Source organism: Stenella coeruleoalba (assembly GCF_951394435.1).
Source record: "Stenella coeruleoalba genome assembly, chromosome: 1".
Classification (NCBI taxonomy): domain Eukaryota; kingdom Metazoa; phylum Chordata; class Mammalia; order Artiodactyla; family Delphinidae; genus Stenella; species Stenella coeruleoalba.
Genome location: NC_137169.1, coordinates 140246234 through 140267800, shown reverse-complemented (window position 1 = coordinate 140267800; position 21567 = coordinate 140246234). Strand labels below are relative to the sequence as shown.

General features: G+C 40.4%; 2 protein-coding genes across 3 annotated transcripts in view; both read right to left on the bottom strand.

Annotated features, from left to right (window-relative positions):
- TGFB2 (transforming growth factor beta 2) overlaps window positions 1-5741 on the bottom strand; it is an 82989-nt gene extending 77248 nt beyond the window's left edge. For both annotated transcript variants that reach the window (XM_079900093.1, XM_079900092.1), the window contains exon 1: window positions 4010-5741. In XM_079900093.1, the coding sequence (XP_079756219.1) occupies window positions 4010-4355 (346 nt within the window). In that variant the 5' untranslated portion in view covers window positions 4356-5741. The remainder of the gene's footprint in view (window positions 1-4009) is intronic.
- A 13632-nt stretch (window positions 5742-19373) lies between these two features.
- The window catches only part of RRP15 (ribosomal RNA processing 15 homolog), a 48064-nt gene continuing 45870 nt past the window's right edge, over window positions 19374-21567 (bottom strand). Inside the window, exon 5 of the mRNA XM_079939493.1 lies at window positions 19374-21070. Within this exon, the coding sequence (XP_079795619.1) occupies window positions 20927-21070 (144 nt within the window). The 3' untranslated portion in view covers window positions 19374-20926. The remainder of the gene's footprint in view (window positions 21071-21567) is intronic.

Sequence of the window (21567 nt, the reverse complement as noted above, 5' to 3'; positions counted from 1 at the left end):
AAGAGATTGCTTGGTATTAAATGCTTAGCATTTATGTGAAACAATTACAAAGGAAACCTCACCGTAATGTCTCAGGCTGTATATTTTAGTTTATCTAATTCAATATGAGAGAATAAACCAACTTTCTTCCGTTGCTGAGCTTGGAGATTCCACTCTTCCTTAACATGAGCTGCTTATTTTCCTTGCAAGGAAAATCCACGGTAATCCCTCACTTCTTTTTTGCTCTGTCCTGACTAATATCACATTGCTGCTGACTGAAGTTACAGATGGGTGGAGCGACACCCTTACTTAGGCTAAATGAATGGGAACCTTTGATGCCTCTAATTTAGGCCCTTTAAGATCATAATAATGAAATATACACCATACCAAAGAGTCAAATTCATAGTCCCACTTACTTAAGAAAAGTTTCTGATTATCTTTCTATTCCATGTTAATGTCCTTTTGATGATAAAGATGTTTTACTTTCAGATTATTACTTTGGAAATGGTACTACTAGCAGAATTCAGCAACTGCAAATAAATCCCAGGGTTACCGGGTTTCTCCACGTGGGGATTACTGACATTTGGAGCTGGATAATTCTTTGATGTATGGGGGTGGCGGGTGGAAAAGGGACCTTTCCTGTGCATTCTAGAATGGTGAGCAACCTCCCTGGCCCTTCCACTCCCAATCATGACAACCCAAAATGTCTCCAGACATTGCCAAATGTTCCCTGAGGGTGTGGGCGGGGGAAAGGACAAAATCACCACAGTTAGAACCACAACACGTGCCTGATTTGTTACATGGAAAAGAGAGGCGAAAGAAAGAAAATAAAATTTTGTCTCTTCCTTTTTTTTTTTTTGACTGTCGAAGGGTCTACATATTTTAATTGTTAATCATTTGGATTCTTACTCTGTTATGTGGAATCACTCTTTCTAAATTTCTAAAGCCCTGTACAGTGTCTTTTGAATAGATGTGCTTGAAGTTCAAGTGGATTGTCAAAAGGACGAGAAGTCCACTAATTCCCACTGGGTAAAGTATGGGTAAACCTTAGCATAACTCCACTTTGAGCCTTAAACTAACAGCATGTGAAAAGATCAATACGAATAAATTCAAAACTAATCAGATCCCTTCTTCAAATGTTGACACAGTATTATTTATATCCCATAAATACCTTCTTGACTAAAATTCATCCTAGGAGATTGGCACCTGGCCAGTTCTATTCATATTTACTGTATTTATATAGTACGCTGGGCCAAGGATAATATTTAAGACAAAATATGCCTGAAGGCATATACAATATCTCTTATATTTTTACTTTTAAAACTCCACGTTGCTAAAAACATTTTGTCTGAACTGTATAAAACGTCCTGCAAAGGGCTACCAACAATCTGTAATGATATATAGCTCATTGAGCACGGTTAGAGCATATTTGTAATATTTGAGCTGAAGTCACTCCCTGAACGCTAATAAGTTGGTGGTAAAAAGTGAACCAGTGATCTTTCCCATGCCTTCATCTCTGGGGCTTATGACCCGCTGCAGATTCCCTTCAAGAAATGACAGGCACACTTCCTCCCCACCGTCTCTTCAGGGAGGACCGAGTTAAAAGTTAGGTGGAAAGGTCCTAAAGAGGGAAAGCTGGTATATAAGCCAATGCTGTCCTTTCCGTTTGCCCTTTAAAAATATGGTGGAGTGATTTTTTTTTCTTTTCTTCCTTTTTTTTGGAAGGGTTCACTATATTCCAGTATAACTAGAAAGTACTGGAAAATCAGTTAACCTACTTTCTATAAAATTATCCACAGTCCTAGCACAGTAGTATCAAATCTGCTATTAATAAGGCTTTCTGCTCCTAAATTTCCTTTAAGGCTTTAAGAAGCCTGCACTCTTTGTAGGAAGACTGATAGTTTATATTTTATCCTGCACTGATCAGAGGCTTTCATTTCTTTGGTAGCTGGGAGAGGAAGCAGAAGGGAATCCACACACGCACCTGAGATGCCAACCTCTGAAATCCTAATAATTTGAGAATTTTCTCCAATTTGGTGATGATGATAATCTTGCGTGGGATCACCTCAGTTGTTTAGACTGAAGAGTGCTTGAAGAACAAAGAATGAACACCCTCTTGGGTAATTTGCCCTTTCCACACCTATCTCACGAAGGGATCAGACCTCCTCTCTGTTATGAAAATGCCAGCAATTCATGAGAGCTGTTGCAGGTAAACATTGAAGGCTTGGCTTGTTCTGGTTCTACATAACATAACTGCCCGCCTGCCCAAATTCCAGTAGAACGGTTGCACCGTGCTAGAGAAAGCAAACTGACTCAACTCCCTGTTGGGTCTCAATGATTTTGGACTAATTACAATGAACTTTCTTTCCTAATTATCTCCATGGCTCCACCCCAGGTAGAAAGCTTTCCTTCACTCCCCGGGGGGGAATCACCAGGGTGGAGTGTATTTATCACCATTGTTGTGGATGGTGACGTAATTACAATAATAAAATCATCCTGCTTGCCAGGATCTCCTGCCTCAGCTCTGCCCTTAAACAAGAAGAGATGATGCTGCAGCAAAACAGAGGTCGCCAGGAAGCCTGGGGTTGGATACTTCAGCTGACAATGTGAGACCATCAAATACAAGACATGGCAAGTCCCGGAACTACGACTTGTCAAACTAAATATAAATATTCAAAAAGAAAAGCACCACCCTGCAATTAGAACCTCTAGGATAAAATTACCAAGATGGCCATATTATCTCTGTAGGCAAGACACAGAGACGTTGTGAAGGCTGCCAGGGAGTATATAGGGCATGGAAAGGGGAGGAGAGAGATGGGCAACCAATGAAAAGTGTACGACTTGGGATTTGGAATAGGCAAATGTTGGAGCTCTTTTTTTTTTTTTTTTTCTTTTTCTTCTTCCTGGTATTTAACCCTCTCGGGCATCAATATATGCTGCTTCTTCTTTTCTTTTTTTTAAAGAACTTGGAAATCATTCTAAGCTAACTGCCCTCTTCCCTTCCCCTCAAAGAACTCAACAATCAATCATTCACTCCCGTTGCTACTGTATGCCAGCTGGTTTTGAGGACACTGCCCTCAGAGAAGCCAGTTTAAAAAGAAAAAAAAATCGGCTGTCTTCTACGCTGAGATTTAGGAATGCAACGAAGTGACTGCAGGAAGCCTATGAAAGGGCAGGGAACACCGGGCTCAAGAGTGAGAAGGATAAACGATAAACGCATAAGAAAAAGGATCTGCTACACCGGCGATTTTAAGAAGGCAGGTTTGAGTGAATTCGGAAAAAAATAACGTGAAGGAAAAACCCTTTTAAACGTAGTCAGCAACGAAGCTGTCCTTTCTACCATTCCAGGTGAAATCAAAAGGGGACGTGGTTACAAGATCTCGCCTTGGGGGGAATGTAAACACCTCGCCGAGGCAGTAGATTCAAGAATTGAGGGGTTGGAGGTAGGTTTTTGGAGGGGTCTCCAGATCGGGTTTTGTCTTGGCGATGCTGACATTTTTCGGGGAGTTTAGAGACAATAGGGAAGGCTTGGGGAATCAGCTGATAGGTCGGCACGGAAAGGGGCGCCTTCCGGAGAGGCTAGTTTTGAGCCACTTTTTTTTTTAACCCCTCGTGCACCAGTTCGGCGGGCTTCAGGCCAATCGGAGCAAAGAAAACAAACCCACCAAGGTTTCCCGGTTTAACGCGGCCCCAGGGAGCGCCTCCAAGTTTGACAGAGGAGGGCTGACTCCTAGCCGGTGGCCGAGTCGAGAATTCCAGGGAAGAGAAAAAAAGAGAAAAACGCCTTATAAAAGACGGGGCGTTGGGGGAAGGGAGAAATGGAGAAAATTAAAAGTCGCAAGTCCACGTTTTAAAGCCTAACGTCCTCAAGCACACAACTGGCAAGGAGGTGGGTGGGACGGAGGACAGGAGCAGGGGAAGGAGCGAGCTGGGACCCGGAGAGGGCAGGGCGATCCCTGGAGTGGCTGCGGTTCTGGAAGCCTCGGGCAGCGCTAAGCCCCGGGGAGTGGAAGCGGGGAGCGGTACTTACTTTCCGAGGGGAAGAAGGGCGGCATGTCTATTTTGTAAACCTCCTTGGCGTAGTACTCCTCGTCGCTCCGCTCGCGCTCGCAGGCGGCCGCCCTCCGGCTCGCCTTCTCCTGGAGCAAGTCCCTTGTGCTGTTGTAGATGGAAATCACCTCCGGGGGGACCTCCTCGGGTTCGGGATAGTCTTCTGGGGGGCTGGTGAGTTTCAGCTTGCTCAGGATCTGTCCGCGGATCGCCTCGATCCTCTTGCGCATGAACTGGTCCATGTCGAGCGTGCTGCAGGTAGACAGGCTGAGCGCGACCGTGACCAGATGCAGGAGAAGAAAAGCGCTCAGCACACAGTAGTGCATTTTTTTTTTTAAGGTGGAAAAATTTTTTTTTAAAAAAGTAAAAAAGTAAGAAAAATAAAAAGAAACCAACAACTCTCAAAGTACAGATCAGGTAGATTTTTTTTTTAATGCGAAACTTTTGCAAACAATCGGGAGTCAATGTCCGAGAGAAAAAGCTATCTTGCTTGAATTCCTTTAAAAAGAAAAGGCAAGTCGTTCCCCAAGTGGAAATATTAATACACGACGGGCAAGGGGGAAGCTTCACTTGGGGGAGTCAGCAAAAGTTTTCTTGGAGCGACGAGATGGGGGCAAAAAAAGAGACGAGTGGCTATTAGGCAGAAATAAATTTAGGAGGAGGAAACGGAGTTCAGTGTGTCAGTTTCGGGTGCGGAGTGGCGGATCCGAACTCGGCTCCTCCGGCCAAAAGGGAAGAGATGAAAAGGTCCCGGGGCTGGCAGCGGGAGCGCCGGCGGGAGGGCCGCGGGCAGCGCTGTCAGGGGGGCGGCCGAGGCCGGCCGGCTCCAATTTATATATTTAAAGAAGGAGCGGCGCGGCCCTGCCTTCCACTACGGCGCTGAAAGCAGGAGCAGCAGCAGCTCCGGAGCGGAGGGGCGCACACGTGTGTGAGTGTGTGTGTGAGTGTGCGCGCGCGCGCGCCCGTGTGCGCGCGCTGGGAGCGAGCCCGGCCCCGGCGGGGAGGCGGGAGCGCTTCGCGCTGCGCCCGGGACTCGGCCGCGTCCGGCGGGGGCCGCGGGGGCCGCGGCGAGGATCCTGCTCCCGGAGGTGCGCGCGGGGGCCGACACCCCGGCCGGCGCGCCGACCCGCCCGGTCACTCCACGTTGCCGCCGCCGCCGCCGCTGGCGAACGCGTCCGGCCTCCAGCTCCCTCCTTCTGCTCCTTCTCCTCTCGCTCGAAACGCCAACCCGGCAACAGACGAGCGGCGGCCGCCGCCGTGGCTTTCGCCCCCCGCGGACCGCAGCGGCAGCCCCGGGACGCGCCGACAGGGGAGTTTTATTCCTAGGGGGTTGCGAAGGGGTTCCCTTGGACTCCCACCCTTGCCCACCCACTCCTGGTTTCTCTCCCACTTGGGCTTTCTCGCCGAGGGTAGTAGGCAGCCTGCAGTAGATCCTCTCCTTCCTCTTTTCTGCAGCCAGGCAGCCCCTCGGTTTGCCCCCGAATGGCTCCCTAGACCGTTATCCTAGGTTCTCCATCCCTCTCGCCAGTCCTCCTTCACTTGCGCTCTCGCTCTTCCTTGTGTGTGTCTCTCTCTGCCTCTCTCGGTCTCTCTGTCTCTCTCCCGCTGCCTCTGCCTGCCTCTCTCTCTCTGTCTCTCTCTGGTCGGGAGCTTCTGGAGCTCCGCTCGGAGCGAACCTTCTGCTGCCAGCAGATAACATCACGATCCTGCCTGGGAGGAGAGATTTATAAGTTCTCTCTGAACCACGTGTTTGCCTTCAACGAAGTGACGTGCTAGGATTACAGTCAGAAGTCCTCTCGTTTACTTAGACCACGAGCTCTCCCTGAACCGTTGAGGGGGTGTGGAAATGAGGACGGCTGTGGGGAAGGGAGGGAGGAGGTGGTGTGCGCCCTGACAACAGTGATTTATGGTATTTACTTTATATAGTCATTTTGGACCCGTCTGGTGAAGGACATGCGATCAAGCCTCCCATTTTTACTTCGTGTGGCTCGCTCGCTCACAGCCTCCCAGTTGGGATCACTTGCTCTAGAATGGAAGTCTTCCCTCCTGTATTGTTTTCTCTCTCCCTCTCTCTCTCTCTCTCTCCTCTCTCGCTCGCTCGCTCGCTCGCTCATGCAAATGAGCATCAAACAGTTGACTCTGGGCCAGGCCAGCCCTGGGATAGGTCATCCAAGCTCCACCTCCTGGCTTTTTAGTGGCATCATTTTCTGAGATTCCATAGCACCGTGCTGGTACCTCTATCCTAAAGCTTATTTTATTATGGTTTGTTGTTTATAGCCTAGTTCTGCATTTGACTGTGAACGGCTGAAAACAGAGCTCTCTCTTCTGCACCTGGAGAATGAATTATATTTATTTTACTGTTTGAATGAATGGCTATCTTCTTAATTTGCTGCCTAAGCCACATCTTGACATGGCTTTCTCTTCACCTTCTTCCCCAGCTAGACTTTAGCCATCAACTTCATTCTTTCCACAGCATATATCAGGAAGCTGGGATTTTAAGGGTTTGATGTCGCTGTTATACACTACTCATAACTTGACATTTTCTATTTCAACCTAGTCCAAATTAGATAAATACAAAAATAATTCTTGCCCCTGTTCACTTTTCCCTTTTTCTTTTCTTTTACCTTTAGTTACTCAAAGTCAACATTTTCATTTCATCATGACGGTAGCCATACCGACTAGACAGATGATTTAAACTGGAAACTCTGTTGAGTTTTCCCCCAAACTCAAAGCCACTATATCACTCCCTAGTTCAGATGTTCCTTTCATTATAGAAAGGTCACAAGGAGCTTTCTCTAACTTTTGGAATTTACACTTTCCATGTGTATGGGGCCTATACCATTAGTAAACAGAGGGGTAAATAGTTACGATAACAGTAGCTAACACATATTACACTCAGTAACGTGAAGCAGATCGACAGATGTATATATATATGGTCATTTAATCTTCACAACATTCTAAAGTAGGTATTATTATTATCATCTCTATTTTGCAGATGAGGAGACTGCGGTACAGAGAGGTTAAGTACCTTGTTCAAGACCATAGTAAGATGGATTTTGCCATCAGAATGTACTGTCTATGTTCTTATCCACTACGTATTTCTAAGAAGCACTGGTACCAGAATGTGTCTGACAAACAGGGATCGTGTGGTGAAGTTAAGTTTGAGAGATACTGGGTACTCTATTGCCTACTTACAGATTCACAGTTTCTGTCATGTTAAAGGCTCTGAGAATCTTACAGAAAATAAAACTGTTTAACCCTTTTAACCCAGCATATCCTGAACTCCCTTGAACATGGGACTTTTTCCTATGAAAACACATCAGAAAACCCTGGAATAAAGGAATTGTTCCAACCAACTTCTGAATAATTCTGAAAATTATGTGTAAATCAGCATTAGCACGTTCCTTTCCTGGAGGTCAATTTCAAATTGAAGCAACTTGAAAGCAGTCAGACAACCAGCTACAACTCCAATAGCCAAAGCAAAATATACTCAAGAGGTGCTGCTATGGGGCTAGTAGTTTCACCAAGTTGTCATCCCTTTTGAGTTGAGTTTGAGAACTGCACTAATCTAGCTATACACAAAGGGGAAAAGTGACTGTTCCTACACGTGGGGCAATTATAGGACATAAAGCAGGAGCTACTGAGTGAAGATCTGGCTTTGGAAGGCGGCTGGTAACCTTAGGCACCGTGCTCCGCCAAGGACATAGGCTCAGCCTCCCCTCAAATTAGGGAGACTACCTTCTAGATATAAACACAAACGTACCTGAGGTTAAGTGGATTCAGATTAGAGTGTGGATAGAGCAGCAAAAGTCCATCTCCATCACTGCTAGGAAAGCAATCTAAGCCATAAATCCTTCTGACAACCCCCTTCCCAACATAAACACACACACTTTTGCCCATGGTGTTTAGTTTGATGAACACGTACTGCTTACTTTACAACCCCTCAGACTCCTGGCCTGTTCATAAGAGGCTACTTTTAATTTCCCTAAAGCCCAGGAAGCGAGGACAGGGGAGGGGATGGTAAACTCTTCTAGTGTGGCCGAGGAGAGTGACTTGAGTGTAGCAGGAGAGGAGGTGCCCCTTTCTACCTCTCAGGTGAGCAATCCTTTGAAGATGCAACAGGTAAGACTTCAAGAGCTGTCCCCCTGGTTTACCAAAGCCATGCGGTAAAAGGGGATTTCACCCACACAGGCCATCCTGATTAGCTCAAGGAGGCAGGTGAGCATAGTGTAAAAGGGGCAGGTTCCAGACTCAAGTTTTCTTGGGTTCAAATATCCATCGCTTTCTGGCTTTGTGATCCTGGCTAAGTTACTCAGACACTTGTTAGTTTCTTCATCTATGAAATGGGCATAACACATAGTACCAACAAGTTAAGATTACTGTGAGGATTAAATGACACAAGGTACCAAGAGAGTTTCTAACACAACCTGGCACTTAAATATATGCCCATTAAATGTTAGTGACCATTCTTGTATCCTCTCACTTCTTCATTTCTGTCAGCTCTTTCTCCAACATAAATAGAATGAAAAAGCCAGGGAAGATGCTAATTAGAATTTGCTTCACGGTTATGCCTCCTAGCAGTTTCTGTAAGTTCATGCTCATTGTTATGTTAAACACTATGGTATTTTGCCCCTACTAATTGTAGGAAGAAAGGGCAAGAAGATACACTTTTGGTGAACAGAACTCTAAATGATTATCAAAATCCAGTTAAGTCCAAATTCCAGTTTAACACCCTAAAATGGAATTCTTTGTCTTCCAGATCAGTGGGAGAGCTGTTTCCACCGCTAGCCCTTCTCTGCTCATTAATGGGTATATTCACTTAACTAATGTGCAGGTCCTACAAGAGCCTAAACAAATGCTTGATATCAAAACAACTACTCATCCCTGTCCCGGAGTTTTACCCCTAAGGATCACAGAGAAGAGTTTATAATGTAATAGGTCCTTCCTAAGTCTGGTGAAAGAAAAACTTCATTTGTAACAATTTTGAAAGCTTTCCACAATGGTTTCAAGCCTCAAAAACCAGGAGGTGGGGAAAAGAAATATACAGAGCTACTGTAATTGATTACATTTTACTCTCAATAGTTACACTTGAGAAAGGCAAAGTAACCCTTTAATGTGAAAATATACCAAAAGCCTTTTAAGTTCTTCCTTGTAACTTTATCTTTGATACCACAATTCAAAAACAATGTTTGGTCCATAACACTTTTTGTCTCATGTTCTGTACGCATTTTTATGCAAGTTTCTGCTCGCAGAATAATGAAATGAAAACGTTTAGTGATTTCCACAAGAAAAATCATCCAAATATTGTTTCCATTCTGTATCTATAGGTTTATCCAAGAAAGAAGTGATAAAGGACAAAGGACGGCACACTGGCAGGGAGGAAAAGGCTGAAAGAGAAGATCACAGGTGGTGAAAGATAAAGGGGTGAACTCAGGAGACAGGGAAAAGCAGACTATCAGTAGGTTGTGAGGTTTTAAAGTGATAAACTCCTCACACTTTGATGATACACTGTGGGAACACTGATCTTACCCTTTGGAATTGCGATTAGTTGATGGATTACTGCTGGTGGCTTTGGGGCCCTTCCACCTCTATATTTTCAGCTCCGTGAGATTTCCAACAGGGGGCAACCTCCGGAGGCCTGGATACTGTCACCGCCTACTGAAATCAGCCAGAGATTCTGGTTTCTTACCCCCGGTGAAATTCAGCCACTAAAATAGCACCTAGTGATTGATATAAATAAATGAACATTATGGGGACAGCTGTCTTACACTAAAATATGGAGACATGCTTGATAAAATGCTAATGCTGATCAAAAGAAGCCAGCAGCAGAGTTTTCCTTAGTTTTTAGGGCAGGGTTTGACACTTGCCTTTATAGAATCTCTGCTCCTACTTCACTGACCCCACCAGCCCAGCAGTCCCCAGACACTTCACAAAGCAAGAGACTGGAATTAGGTTGCTGGGGAGAAAGGGAGACAAAGAAGTATGAACAAAGTAAAAATTCAAAGATGAGGAAGGATAAGAGAAAAACATAATGATGTTATAATTAAAATGAGTATGACAACATAAAGTGGAATTTTTATCTTTTTAAGATATATAGTTTTAAATGAATTTGTCATCATTTCAGAGGGTTTCATAGATTGTGGAAAATTCTGAATGTGTAAATTTCCATGAGCAAAGTTACCAACCTCTATTTCAAACAACCTTGCCTTTCTGCTGCCTCAATTATCCTGCAATTAAAAAATGAAAATAAAACAAAAACCAACAGGCAATAGCAATTGCAGATAAAAAGAAAACCTGGATGTAGTTTTTTTTAATGTTAGAAGGAAAAACTAGTAAATACGTATTTTAAAAAGCAAAGTGGAAGTATACTTTTAATACGTATTTTAGAAAGCAAAGCTGTATCGGTAGTTATGATTTGTGAAAGTGGAGACTGCGGGCCACAAACTTTTCCTGATGTTTGTTACATGTCTTAGAAAAGAAAGTTAGTGCTTACATCTAGGGCGACCATATAATTTATCACACAAACCTGAGCACTTCCAAGAGTGAAGAGGATGCTTTTCATCTATACACAGGATACCAGGGGTAAACCAGGACTGTCCCAGACGGTCACCCTAAAATGAAGCCACTTTCCAGTCGGAATCTGTAACAATACATCAGTTAACTTTTCACCTTTTCTCGGTTCAGTATGATATATATTGCGTATTTCCAAGCCTTTTTTTTCTTTGCCTATGCTACCGATTCTAATAATCACTATCAGAGCTATAATTTGAAAATACTTGTACGATTTTTAGCATTTATATAAACATGCACCACGCCCAAAATGAAGTTCCTGAGAGGTGCCTGGTCAAGATTCTTCTGAGCTCCATAGAAGCCCATCCCCCACACAGACAGGGAGAAGAGAAGGAAGATGAAAATGGGATTAACAAGTATTTCATGTATTCTGGGTGCAGCCAAATTCATTTTTAAATTTTGGAAAGTGAACAATAGATAAAAGAATCTGAAAGGTAAAAATAAAGTGTCCTCTTCCCGTTTTAGTGCACAGAACGAACAGAATGTTTCCGTCATTTGCTGCTTCCGGGTCACCTAATACTGACTTTTTACATGTTGATCTTTCCTGTTTAGTAAACAGTGAAGGCTGCAACAAAACCAGGGACACCTGGGAAGTTAACGTCACCTACAGTTCTGGTTTCTTTTTAGATTATTTCAGTTATCTCTATGTGTCTTTTCAAGTACAAACGCAGTATCTTCACAGTCAGTATCAAATGGCAAGCTGGTTACCATAAACCAAAGGAATAAATCCATAAATGGGCGTGTGCTCTGACCCAAAGAGACTTCAGCAATACACAAAAATGATTCTGGCTACCTGGTTATTAGAGAGAAGCTTTTGTTTTTTAAGAGGTCTTTGTTAATTAAGTTACTTAAGGTCACTAGACAACAGATTGTTGCAAGGTCAATCTGGTTATTTGACCAGTTATAACGGTTAAATGGAATCGATACCCCGGTTGTACTGATTGTTCAGAAACTAGTCCCTCGCCTGGTGTGAGGGCTGGAAGGGAATCGTTTAATTCAATGATAGCCTAAATCGTGCCACCTAGAGGAGAAAAGTGGTATGTCCTACAGCTTCCTATTTGGAGAAAACTAACATACTCAATTTCCCTGGGTATTTTCATCACAGCCTATTAAACAATGATACAATGTCATGTGGCTGTAAATTTTTTTTAACTGTAATTAACTTTCACCTCAAGGATATTTTCCATTGACTTTTTTTTCCCCCAGAGGAAAAATAAAGTGTTAGTTACTTGTTATCTCCTAGCCAATAACATTCTAAACTAAAATCTAGTCTTCATTTTTACAAAGCATAATTTGAATATCTAAATTCTTAATAGAAAAAATGTCAGCACTTACACTTTTATGAGCCATCTAATGTCATTAAGTAACAACCAGAGCTATGGGCAATATATTGTATCTTAGTATAAAAGGAGCTAGTCATGTTCCAATAGACAAAACTATTGGACACTACTCCAGTACTTAGTAGTACTTCCATTTCTGCAGCATCAAGATAATTAAATAGCAAAGTTTTAATTATCAGACATACTCAAACAAGATCTATAATAAATTCTCCAATAGTACACTGTATAATAAACTGACAATGGCAACCAAAATAAAGCCTGAGCTGACAAGCTACCTTTAAATTGCTAGTGCCAGGAAAGTGTTCACCTTTTGATACGCGCCGTAAGTTCGTGTCATGAGTAAATGAGACTAAAAAATGTAATAGGCCTATTTATTTTTCCCAGAGCAAAGTGCAATTTCTAGAATCTCATTTTCTATAAGACCTTAATAATTTCTAGAATGTCATTTTCTATACAACCTTAGTATCACCTACAATGTGAGGAATCACTGTTGTGTAACAGCTCTATGACTGGAGCTTGGACTCAACTGTATTAATAACTGTGAACTTGGGCAAGTTACTGAACCCATTGCCTGTTTCCTCAACTATATGTTGGGGACAATAACAGCACCTACTTCACAGGGTCATAGGACTGACTGGATGAGTTAAGGGCATTATAAACTGTTAACCACTATCTGGCACACAATAATTACTGTATAAATGTTTGCTGTTCTTATGACGTGCTCTGGTCCAACTTATACTTGACTGGTTGATGGGCCGACCTTCATGCAGTCATCAACTGCACCTCTCCATGTCGACCCCTTGGAGTGTTCTATTAAGACAGTATTTAGAGTTTTGGTTCTGGAACAGCTGAAGTAGACAGTAAATATATTTTAATTTCTCATTAAAGGTCAGGACCTTGGTACTCAGTGTGAACTCGACTTTTCAGGCCGTCAAAAATTATTTTCTTAAAAAAAGAATGTATTATGTTCTTCTATTCATCTAATGAATCTTTGGCATTTGAAAATTTTACTTATGCTATCCATAATTTTTTACATTTTCAGTCTACATGCAATTCTTGACACGTGATTTCACCAGTCTTCACGCCATCATGTTAAATGGTAGCACAAAAGTGGAAGTACCACAGTTGATGTCTGTGTGTGCCCTCAAGTCACTGAACTTGTAGGTTGTCTAGAATTTGTTGTTATTAAAAATAATGCTATTATACTGTTCACACAGCATTTTCTGTAATTAGGATCTTTTCCTGAGGAGGGTTTCTAGAAGTAGAATTACTGGGTGAACACAAATTTTACTATCTGCCAGACTTTGAACTTTTCTGGGAGGAACTCATTATCTAGAAGAGGAACGTTTATGATTAGAGATCAGAAATGAATAACAAGTCTACACGCACAGCATCTAAACCTCCAAATACATAATACTGTTTCCTGAGACCCTCCCTACTACATAGCAGGCACTGTGCTAGACAGACGCTGTGCACTCATTGTTCCAATCCCTCCAATATACACAAACATATCCCTGTGCCTGAGGTACATGCTAGCCTTAAAAAGTTTTAAGACATTTTTGCAACAACACATGGCTTAATGTGAGTCCAAATTGAACTCTGAACTCAGTTCTGATTCCAAAATTTTGCCTTCTGTCATCTAACAACGAATACTGATATTTCTAAAAATATTCCATGTAAATATAACTTCATTTATCATTAAAAAGTGTACTTGGGAGTCCTCATAAGGACCAAAGTATGGCAGCTGTGTCATGCAATAGATATTCCTATCATTCCTACCATTTGTAGAGAAGGATAATGTCACCTTGAACCTTTTGGACTCTGAGCTTTTACTATTTATAATACACTTAAGAGATCCCAGTGTTACTGTACAAAGACAAATATTACGTAGAGGCAGCCCTGATGTTGTGCTGGGTACTACTCAGTATTTCAGGATAACTGCTGTCTGGCTGCCCGGCTGATGTTTTGAGAGCTGATGTCAATCCCTTGTTTATGTCCATCCCACGGGAGGGGATCCATTTTTACCGAAGACTGAAGTCTGGCTCTGCGAGCACGCAGAGGCAACTGTCTAGAAGCCTCAGGGTGAATCAACAGCTGCAAGGCCACCCACACAAAGGACGCGGCTCTCAGCTGTCTCTCCATTCAGAGCCCCAGTTGGTCCTGACCCCATACAAATTTGGTGTTGCTGCTTTGATGTTTATGAACCGATTGCATTAAAGACCCAGGGTAATGATTCTGGGGTTAGAGAAACTGTTCTTTATACAAATGTGGTTTAACACCTCATCATTTTAAACTGGCTGTACTAACAACGCTCATGGTGCTCTTTGTTTTCCGGGTTTTTTGCCCAAATCTGCAACCTCCATTTGCTCTGGCAGGATGTCGAGTGTGTGCTGGGATAGATCTGAGCTGCCAGATACCTCGGGAGCCCTGCCACTCAAGGCGCTTCCTCAGGAAACCTCCTAAACAAGGAGGCTCCCGACAGAAGTCCCCAGCGCTGGAATTCACTGGCTTAGATGGCACCTGCTGTCTGCTGCTCTGACAGTTCTCAGCACGTCCCTTTAGTGCATCACAAACCTACTGTTTCACAGTACAGCACTGAGACTTAAAGTTTAGTGTGTTCATTCTGAAAGCTGCAGGTGGTACTACTAAAAAAGCAAATGCTATGTGTCATACACAGTGGCCTAACATGTAAGGACAATAGTTATACCTCAGGAAATAATTACAAAGCAACTTAATATAACTTTTTAAAAATACAAATAGTGAAAAAGACATCAACCATAATTTAGTCAATAAAAATCACACCAGTATTTGTATATACTTAAATTGTATCAGTAAATGTTTATGTAACAATTCAAGATAGACTTATGATTCCAAAATTTACTGATATTTTATTAGACTAAATATATGCTCTGTGACTTTATTCTCTTCTTAGGGAGACAGACCACCACTAGCCATGTGCAGCTTTTAAAATTTGAAGTAATTAATGAAAAATCCAGCTTCTCTGTATCCCTAGCCACACTGGAGAGGCTCCATAGCCACTTGTGCTACCATATTGGACAGTGGAGATATATTTCCATCATCACAGAAAGTCCTAGCGGACAGTAGTGATGTAGAGACTAAAATTATAAGGAATCAGGCCCACTTCTCTAACATATACCCTTGTTTAACTACTCGAATGAAAACCAAAGAGCATTTGACAGAAAGCTAAATATGTACTCCTGCTATAGTGGAGGGGTGGGTGAATGAGGTGAGCGGTGTTGGACCAGATGTTGCTAACAAAGCAAAATGAAACATATTTTGTAACTGTCTCTGAGGACAACTCTTCTGAATACAAAAGTTTCATCACACACCTAGATAAATAGCCCTAAATCATAACTCCCTGAAAGTAGGCTCAGTAGACCAGATGAAAAATATTAATGTGTTTCTAAGCTACAAAACATCCTTTAGAGAATCTAAAATTGTTTAAGAATTGTTGGACGATATCTTCAAACTACAAAATTCTGATTAGATTTATTACAACTCGTAGTATTTTGTTAACCACCAATCACTACTCTAAATGTCCTGTCACCTATCTCAGACACCATTTTACTTCCAAATCTGTTCATTGGTCCTCCTGATTGATATATTTAATCAAGTTCTGAAAAGCTCACACAGGGAAAAAATTTACCAGGAGGCCTACCTTTGCTGCAATAGTCAGTAAGATTCATCTATCCAGCTGGCCAAAATTCAGACTCCTGCTTTCTTGGGGAAGGAATGAGAGAGCTTTTTGTAGGCATGGAAGAGTTCTCTCTCCCTTTTCCAAAATTTGTTCTAACTGCCAATTCACCTCAAATAGTCTTCGTACTCATAATATCTGCAGGACTCAACAGACTCACTACCTATCACAGATATACTGAGTGGAGACAAACATCAGTCATGTTGATCCTAATAGATACATTTAAGGAAGGAGCAGTATGAACTCTGCTTCCTTCAACTGAAAACCGTTTCCAAGTAAAAATGAACTTATCATCGACAGAGTACCGACAAATTAACCTCTTCACACCCCTAGACAAGCTTCATTATTCTAGGACTCCTATTACTGTACAATTACTGTACAATTCTGTTACAATAGTTTTTTAATGTATAACTTAGATTCCACTATAATAGTTCTTTAAAAGGTTATCTTTTAACAAACATTTTTAAAGTCATGGCACATAACTGATTTATTTCAAGTTATCACTGTTAATCCAAATTGGCACACAATCCAAATCATACAGTGGGCACGTACTGCAGGAAGTCGACTTTAAAAAGGAACAGGAGATTTGACTTTTTGATTTTTTACAGGAGCAAAATTACCCGTTATTTTGCCATAAACAATATGACTCAAATGATTCTAGTACAGTTCCTGGAACAGGTGCTCAATTAATGCCAGATAAATGCTTCATTTAACCTTCTAATTCTAGTAGGAAATCTAAGTCAAGAATCAACGGTAGGGCTTCCTTGGTGGCGCAGTAGTTAAGAATCTGCCTGCCAATGCAGGGGACATGGGTTCAAGCCCTGGTCTGGGAAGATTCCACATGCCGCAGAGCAACTAAGCCCGTGCGTCACAACTACTGAGCCTGCGCTCTAGAGCCCGCAAGCCACAACTACTGAGCCCACGTGCCACAACTACTGAAGCCTGCGTGCCTAGAGCCTGTGCTCTGCAACAAGAGCAGCCATGACAATGAGAAGCCCACACACCACAACAAGTAGCCCCCCCGCTCGCCGCAACTAGAGAGCCCGTGCACAGCAATGAAGACCCAACGCAGCCAAAAATAAAAAAACAATTTATTAAAGAAAAGGATCAACGGTAGCTACAGTTATTTCACATCTAAGTTAAAAATGTATCATTTGCTATTTTATGCATTGCTGTGGACTGAATTTTTGATCCCCCGCCTTCCACAATTCATATGTAGAAGCTCTATTCCTAATATGATAATATTGGAGGTGGAGCCCTTTAGGAGGCAATCAGGTCATGAGGCCCCTATAAAAGAGGCACTGAGAAAGATGATCTCTCTCTGCCTCAAGTAGACACAGCAAGAAGTCAGTTGTCTACAAACCAGGAGGAGGGTGCTCATCAGACATCAAATCTGCCAGCACCTTGATCTTGGACTTCCCAGCCTCCAGAACCATGAAAATAAATGTTTGTTGTTTTTCCCACCCAGTCTATGGTATCTGGTATAATGTCCTGGACTAAGACACACACACACACGCACACACACACACATTCACACTTCCTTAAGAAATTACAAATGTTAAAAAGTATCTACTGATTTTTCAAATGTATGTGTTAAAAGTGAAATTCACGGGGCACAAATATATCACTAATACTAAGTGCAATAATGGTACTCTGTGATCATTAAAAAAACTGAAAAAATAAAACTTCCATCCCATTTCACTTATGACTCTTTTATATTATATAATTTTATATTAATATAATTTATATATATATTAAAATTAGTATAATATAATTTTATATTAATAAACATCTATAATAAAATAAAGTAAGTAAATCCGTATAGGGAAGAAACAAGTTATCCAAAAGATGTAATATCAACTTACTTATTTGACCTCCTCCTATCTCTTCTAAATATTTATGCTCTATGATGAGTCCTTTACAGGCATTCTCTCAGGCCTTACAATTCCTTACAAGGTCCTCAGTTTGTCCATGTTTCTGTTCACACTTCAACCTTAGGACTTCTCTGCTGTTATATGTTAACTGGGACATCTGTAGGTGTCTAGAAACTGCAATTAAATGGCTTTATGGTTAAGTACTGTGTTTACATGTCCTAAAGACCAGCACGGGAGGAAGGATTAGTTTAGCTGGCAGCCACTGAATATTAAGTACGTTCATATGTGCAAAACACAGTGACTGAAAAGCCTTAAGAGGTTTTCCAAAATTTAAACATTCCCTTTCACCCACTTATTCATATTATAAAAGACAAAATATTTTAAAGGATTGGACTTACCCTCAAATAAATCTTCCAGAATTTCCTATGGAGTCATTTCAGGTTCTAAGTACTGAAAGCGAGCCTTTGAATTAGTCCATCCAAAGCGTTTCCAAGATATATTTTTCAATGAGTAGAATAATACTTAATCTATGTAGAAGTCTAGGTAACTTGAAACTAAATTCAGTATTCTAAGTTAAAGTACTAAACTACTGTAATGATTCTAAGTTATTGTCAGTCTGTAACAGGTATTAATTTTGTGAGATTTCAACACCTAAAAGCAAAAAATAAGCAATATTAAACTATGCTAATACTGAGAACATTCACCCTAGCCATCTGAATATCCAGATAAGGGAATAAGATAATACCTAGGTACTGGCTACCTGGTTACTATTTTCCATTGTTCTTTTTAAACAAACAAAAATAAAATCTTTTTATTACTCTATTACCCTAAATAGTTACCAAAAATAAAATCCAAATATTGTTATTTTTAGATAACTATGGGGGGGGAGGGGTATAGTAATGCTGTTCTTTCTCTTTTCCCTCCTTAAAGAACTCAAAGACAATATCAGAAGTTAGGTGCAGAATTATTTATCTGATTGATGTCAGAATTTAAATGTTGTAGGGGGACTTCCCAGGTAGCGCAGTGGTTAAGAATCCGGCTGTCAATGCAGGGGACACAGGTTCAAGCCCTGGTCCGGGAAGATCCCACGTGCCGCAGAGCAACTAAGCCTGTGCGCCACAACTACTGAGCCTGCACTCTAGAGCCCGCGAGCCACAACTACTGAAGCCTGCACGCCTAGAGCCTGTGCTCCGCAAGAAGAGAAGCCACCACAATGAGAAGCCCACGCACCACCACAAAGAGTAGCCCCTGCTCGCCACAACTAGAGAAAGCCCGCACGCAGCAACGAAGACCCAACGCAGCCAAAAATAAATAAATAAATAAATTTTAAAAATAAATAAATAAATGTTGTAGGTAAAATATTTAGGGTAGAGATGACAGAGCTAGATTATTTAAAACATCCATCTAAAGATACAGAGCTTTTAAAATAATATGCTCATCCTTAGATTCATATATGGTGGTATTTTGCTTAGATATTTGATTGCCAATATGCAGAGATATTAATACATATAAAACATCCTATCTTTATGACAAAAATTATTTCACGTGATTTACATATGCTTTACACCTTCTAACATAAGTGATTTTTTTTTCTTATAGCAGCAACTCAATTTTATTTTGGAATAAAATGATTTCTGAAAGAAGAAAATCTGCCAATATTCTCTTCCTTCCTTTCAGTTTGAAAATCTTGCTCAATTTTTCTAAATTAAACTAATGACTATATGATAAGTTTATGTTAAAAAACAACTTTTTTACTAAACAAGAAGTTATTTACCCATTTCTATCACCTGATGTCCTGTTCAGAAGAAATTTTGCAAAGCTTTAATATGATTCAGAAACAGAATAATAGCAGGAAAAAAAAAGTAAAATCTTTAATTCTGAGAAGATAAAAGTTTTTAGGTGCTGCAAATTTGTTTCTCAAAATTATCTACGTGTAAGGTTGTATTGAAATATTTATCTGTGTTAAGTTATACTGAGATGTTTAGCATGCTCATGTTACTACTGAGGACTAGTTGTTCACATTTACTTATATTACACTGACAAAATAGCAGTTCTATAATTTAAGAAGACACTAAATTTCAAAAGTTTGGATACATACAAAAATGTACTTTGAGCTCTGCTGGTTTAATCATTTGATATCTTAGATGTATACCTTCCTTTAGGATAACAAATACCAGGCCATGGACTAATTTAACTTTGGTTACATAATACTTGTAACACCCAAATGGGTTTGCAAATATAAACGTCTCTGCTCTAGCACAGTTTTGAGGGGAGGATTATCCTTCGATATATAACAGATGCAAGCATGTGCAATTTGGTAGTAGGAGGGAACTATTTTTACTATGGAAAGATGGAGTAAGGGATGGACCCTTTTAAAAAAGAACAGATCACTTTTATTAAATAATTCCCCTACAAAGTTTGCATCTTAGGCCCAGTTTCACAGAAATTTTGGAATGATATTAAATAGCCCTGCTTTCTCTTCTCTTTTTGTTTAACACCTAGATTCTGAAAGTCATCCAATTTAATAATCTTTAAGACAACTATAAGAAATCAAGTCTCAGATCAGATGCAGTATCTGATGCAGACTATCTGTTGTCTAACTACCATTTCACTGGTCAGCCAGTCCATAAAAAAAGAATTTAAGCTAACTCAAATATTTAGGGAAAATAAGAGAAACGAGAACATGTCAAATATGCTTCCTAAGAAATTATGCCTCATTGCATAAGTTAAATATGAGAATTTCCACCTCAGTAAATCTCTCATACAAAAATAACCTAACACTTAAAATAAATCTAAGCCATTATTTATATATATTACTTAGCATATAAAAGGAAATAATATAAAAGTAGAAATTTGATGTTTCTTAAATCATAATTGCCAGAGTGTCTAAAAATAAAATCATCACCCCAAATCAGAAATGCTATAATTTAAAAATTTGCTACATAGTTTTTCTCAATAGCTCACCAAAAAAAACACACCAACCCTTCCCCACAAAAAATATACATATATAGGTCTGTAAGTTAGAGGCTGAAAAATATTAACTTCAAGGAGTTCATTTTAATTATGAATTGATATTGCATTTCTACAACCCTTGGTGATACTTAAATAAAACACCAATATCCAAAAGCAACAGGTAAACCTATAATGAACTTGGCAAAATGCATATCTCAAGTAGAAATATTTCTTTCTACGAACGTTCTAAAGAACAATGCTTAAAATTATACAATGTTTGAAATATCATTTTAACCAAGTTTACATGAAAAAGAGAAACACCAAAGTTGATAACAGTGAAAGTCTTTTGGCTCTCTTACAAATGGTATCTTTATAATTCCCCAACTTTCAGAGCACGAGTATTTTTCTAGGAAAAATAAAATGGAAACTGTGTTTCTTATATAGCTTTATGTGTCAGAGTCACTTCCAGACCCCGGTCTGTTGTCATCTGGTCCATCACTTCCTTTGTCCCAGTCTTTCATGGATGCTCCCATCATGAAATTATCACGTAGGATAGCCCATCCTGGGCCCTCTTCTGATTTTGCTTCAGTCTGTGGAAAATTATACAATCAAAATATTCAGAAGTCAATTTCATCATAAGGAAATTTTAAAATTCCAAGCTATAAAACAAACCTGTCAACACTTTTATAATAGGAGTGAAATCAAGACAAATTATAGACTGACTTTATTTATACATTATGATCATATATGCACAAATATGTAGTACTATGTTAAAATATTTCAGCCTTATAAAAGAACCATGGAGCAGAATTAAACTTTTTTTTTTTTGCAGTGGGGGGTATAATACAGTAAAATCTAGGTTTGGTATCAATTTTTAAAATCTTCTGACAATCAAAGCAGACTTACAAAATATCGTTTAACATTCAGTGATAACTTATTAGAAAATGTTTGGCAAATTATTTTAACACAAAGAAAAATTTAACAAAGGTTTTTAACCCAAAATAAATTAAAGGCGAGAAAATGAAACTAACCTGATACTGTGCTAGGTTTTAATAGATGCTATCTCATTTAACATTTGATAAAAATT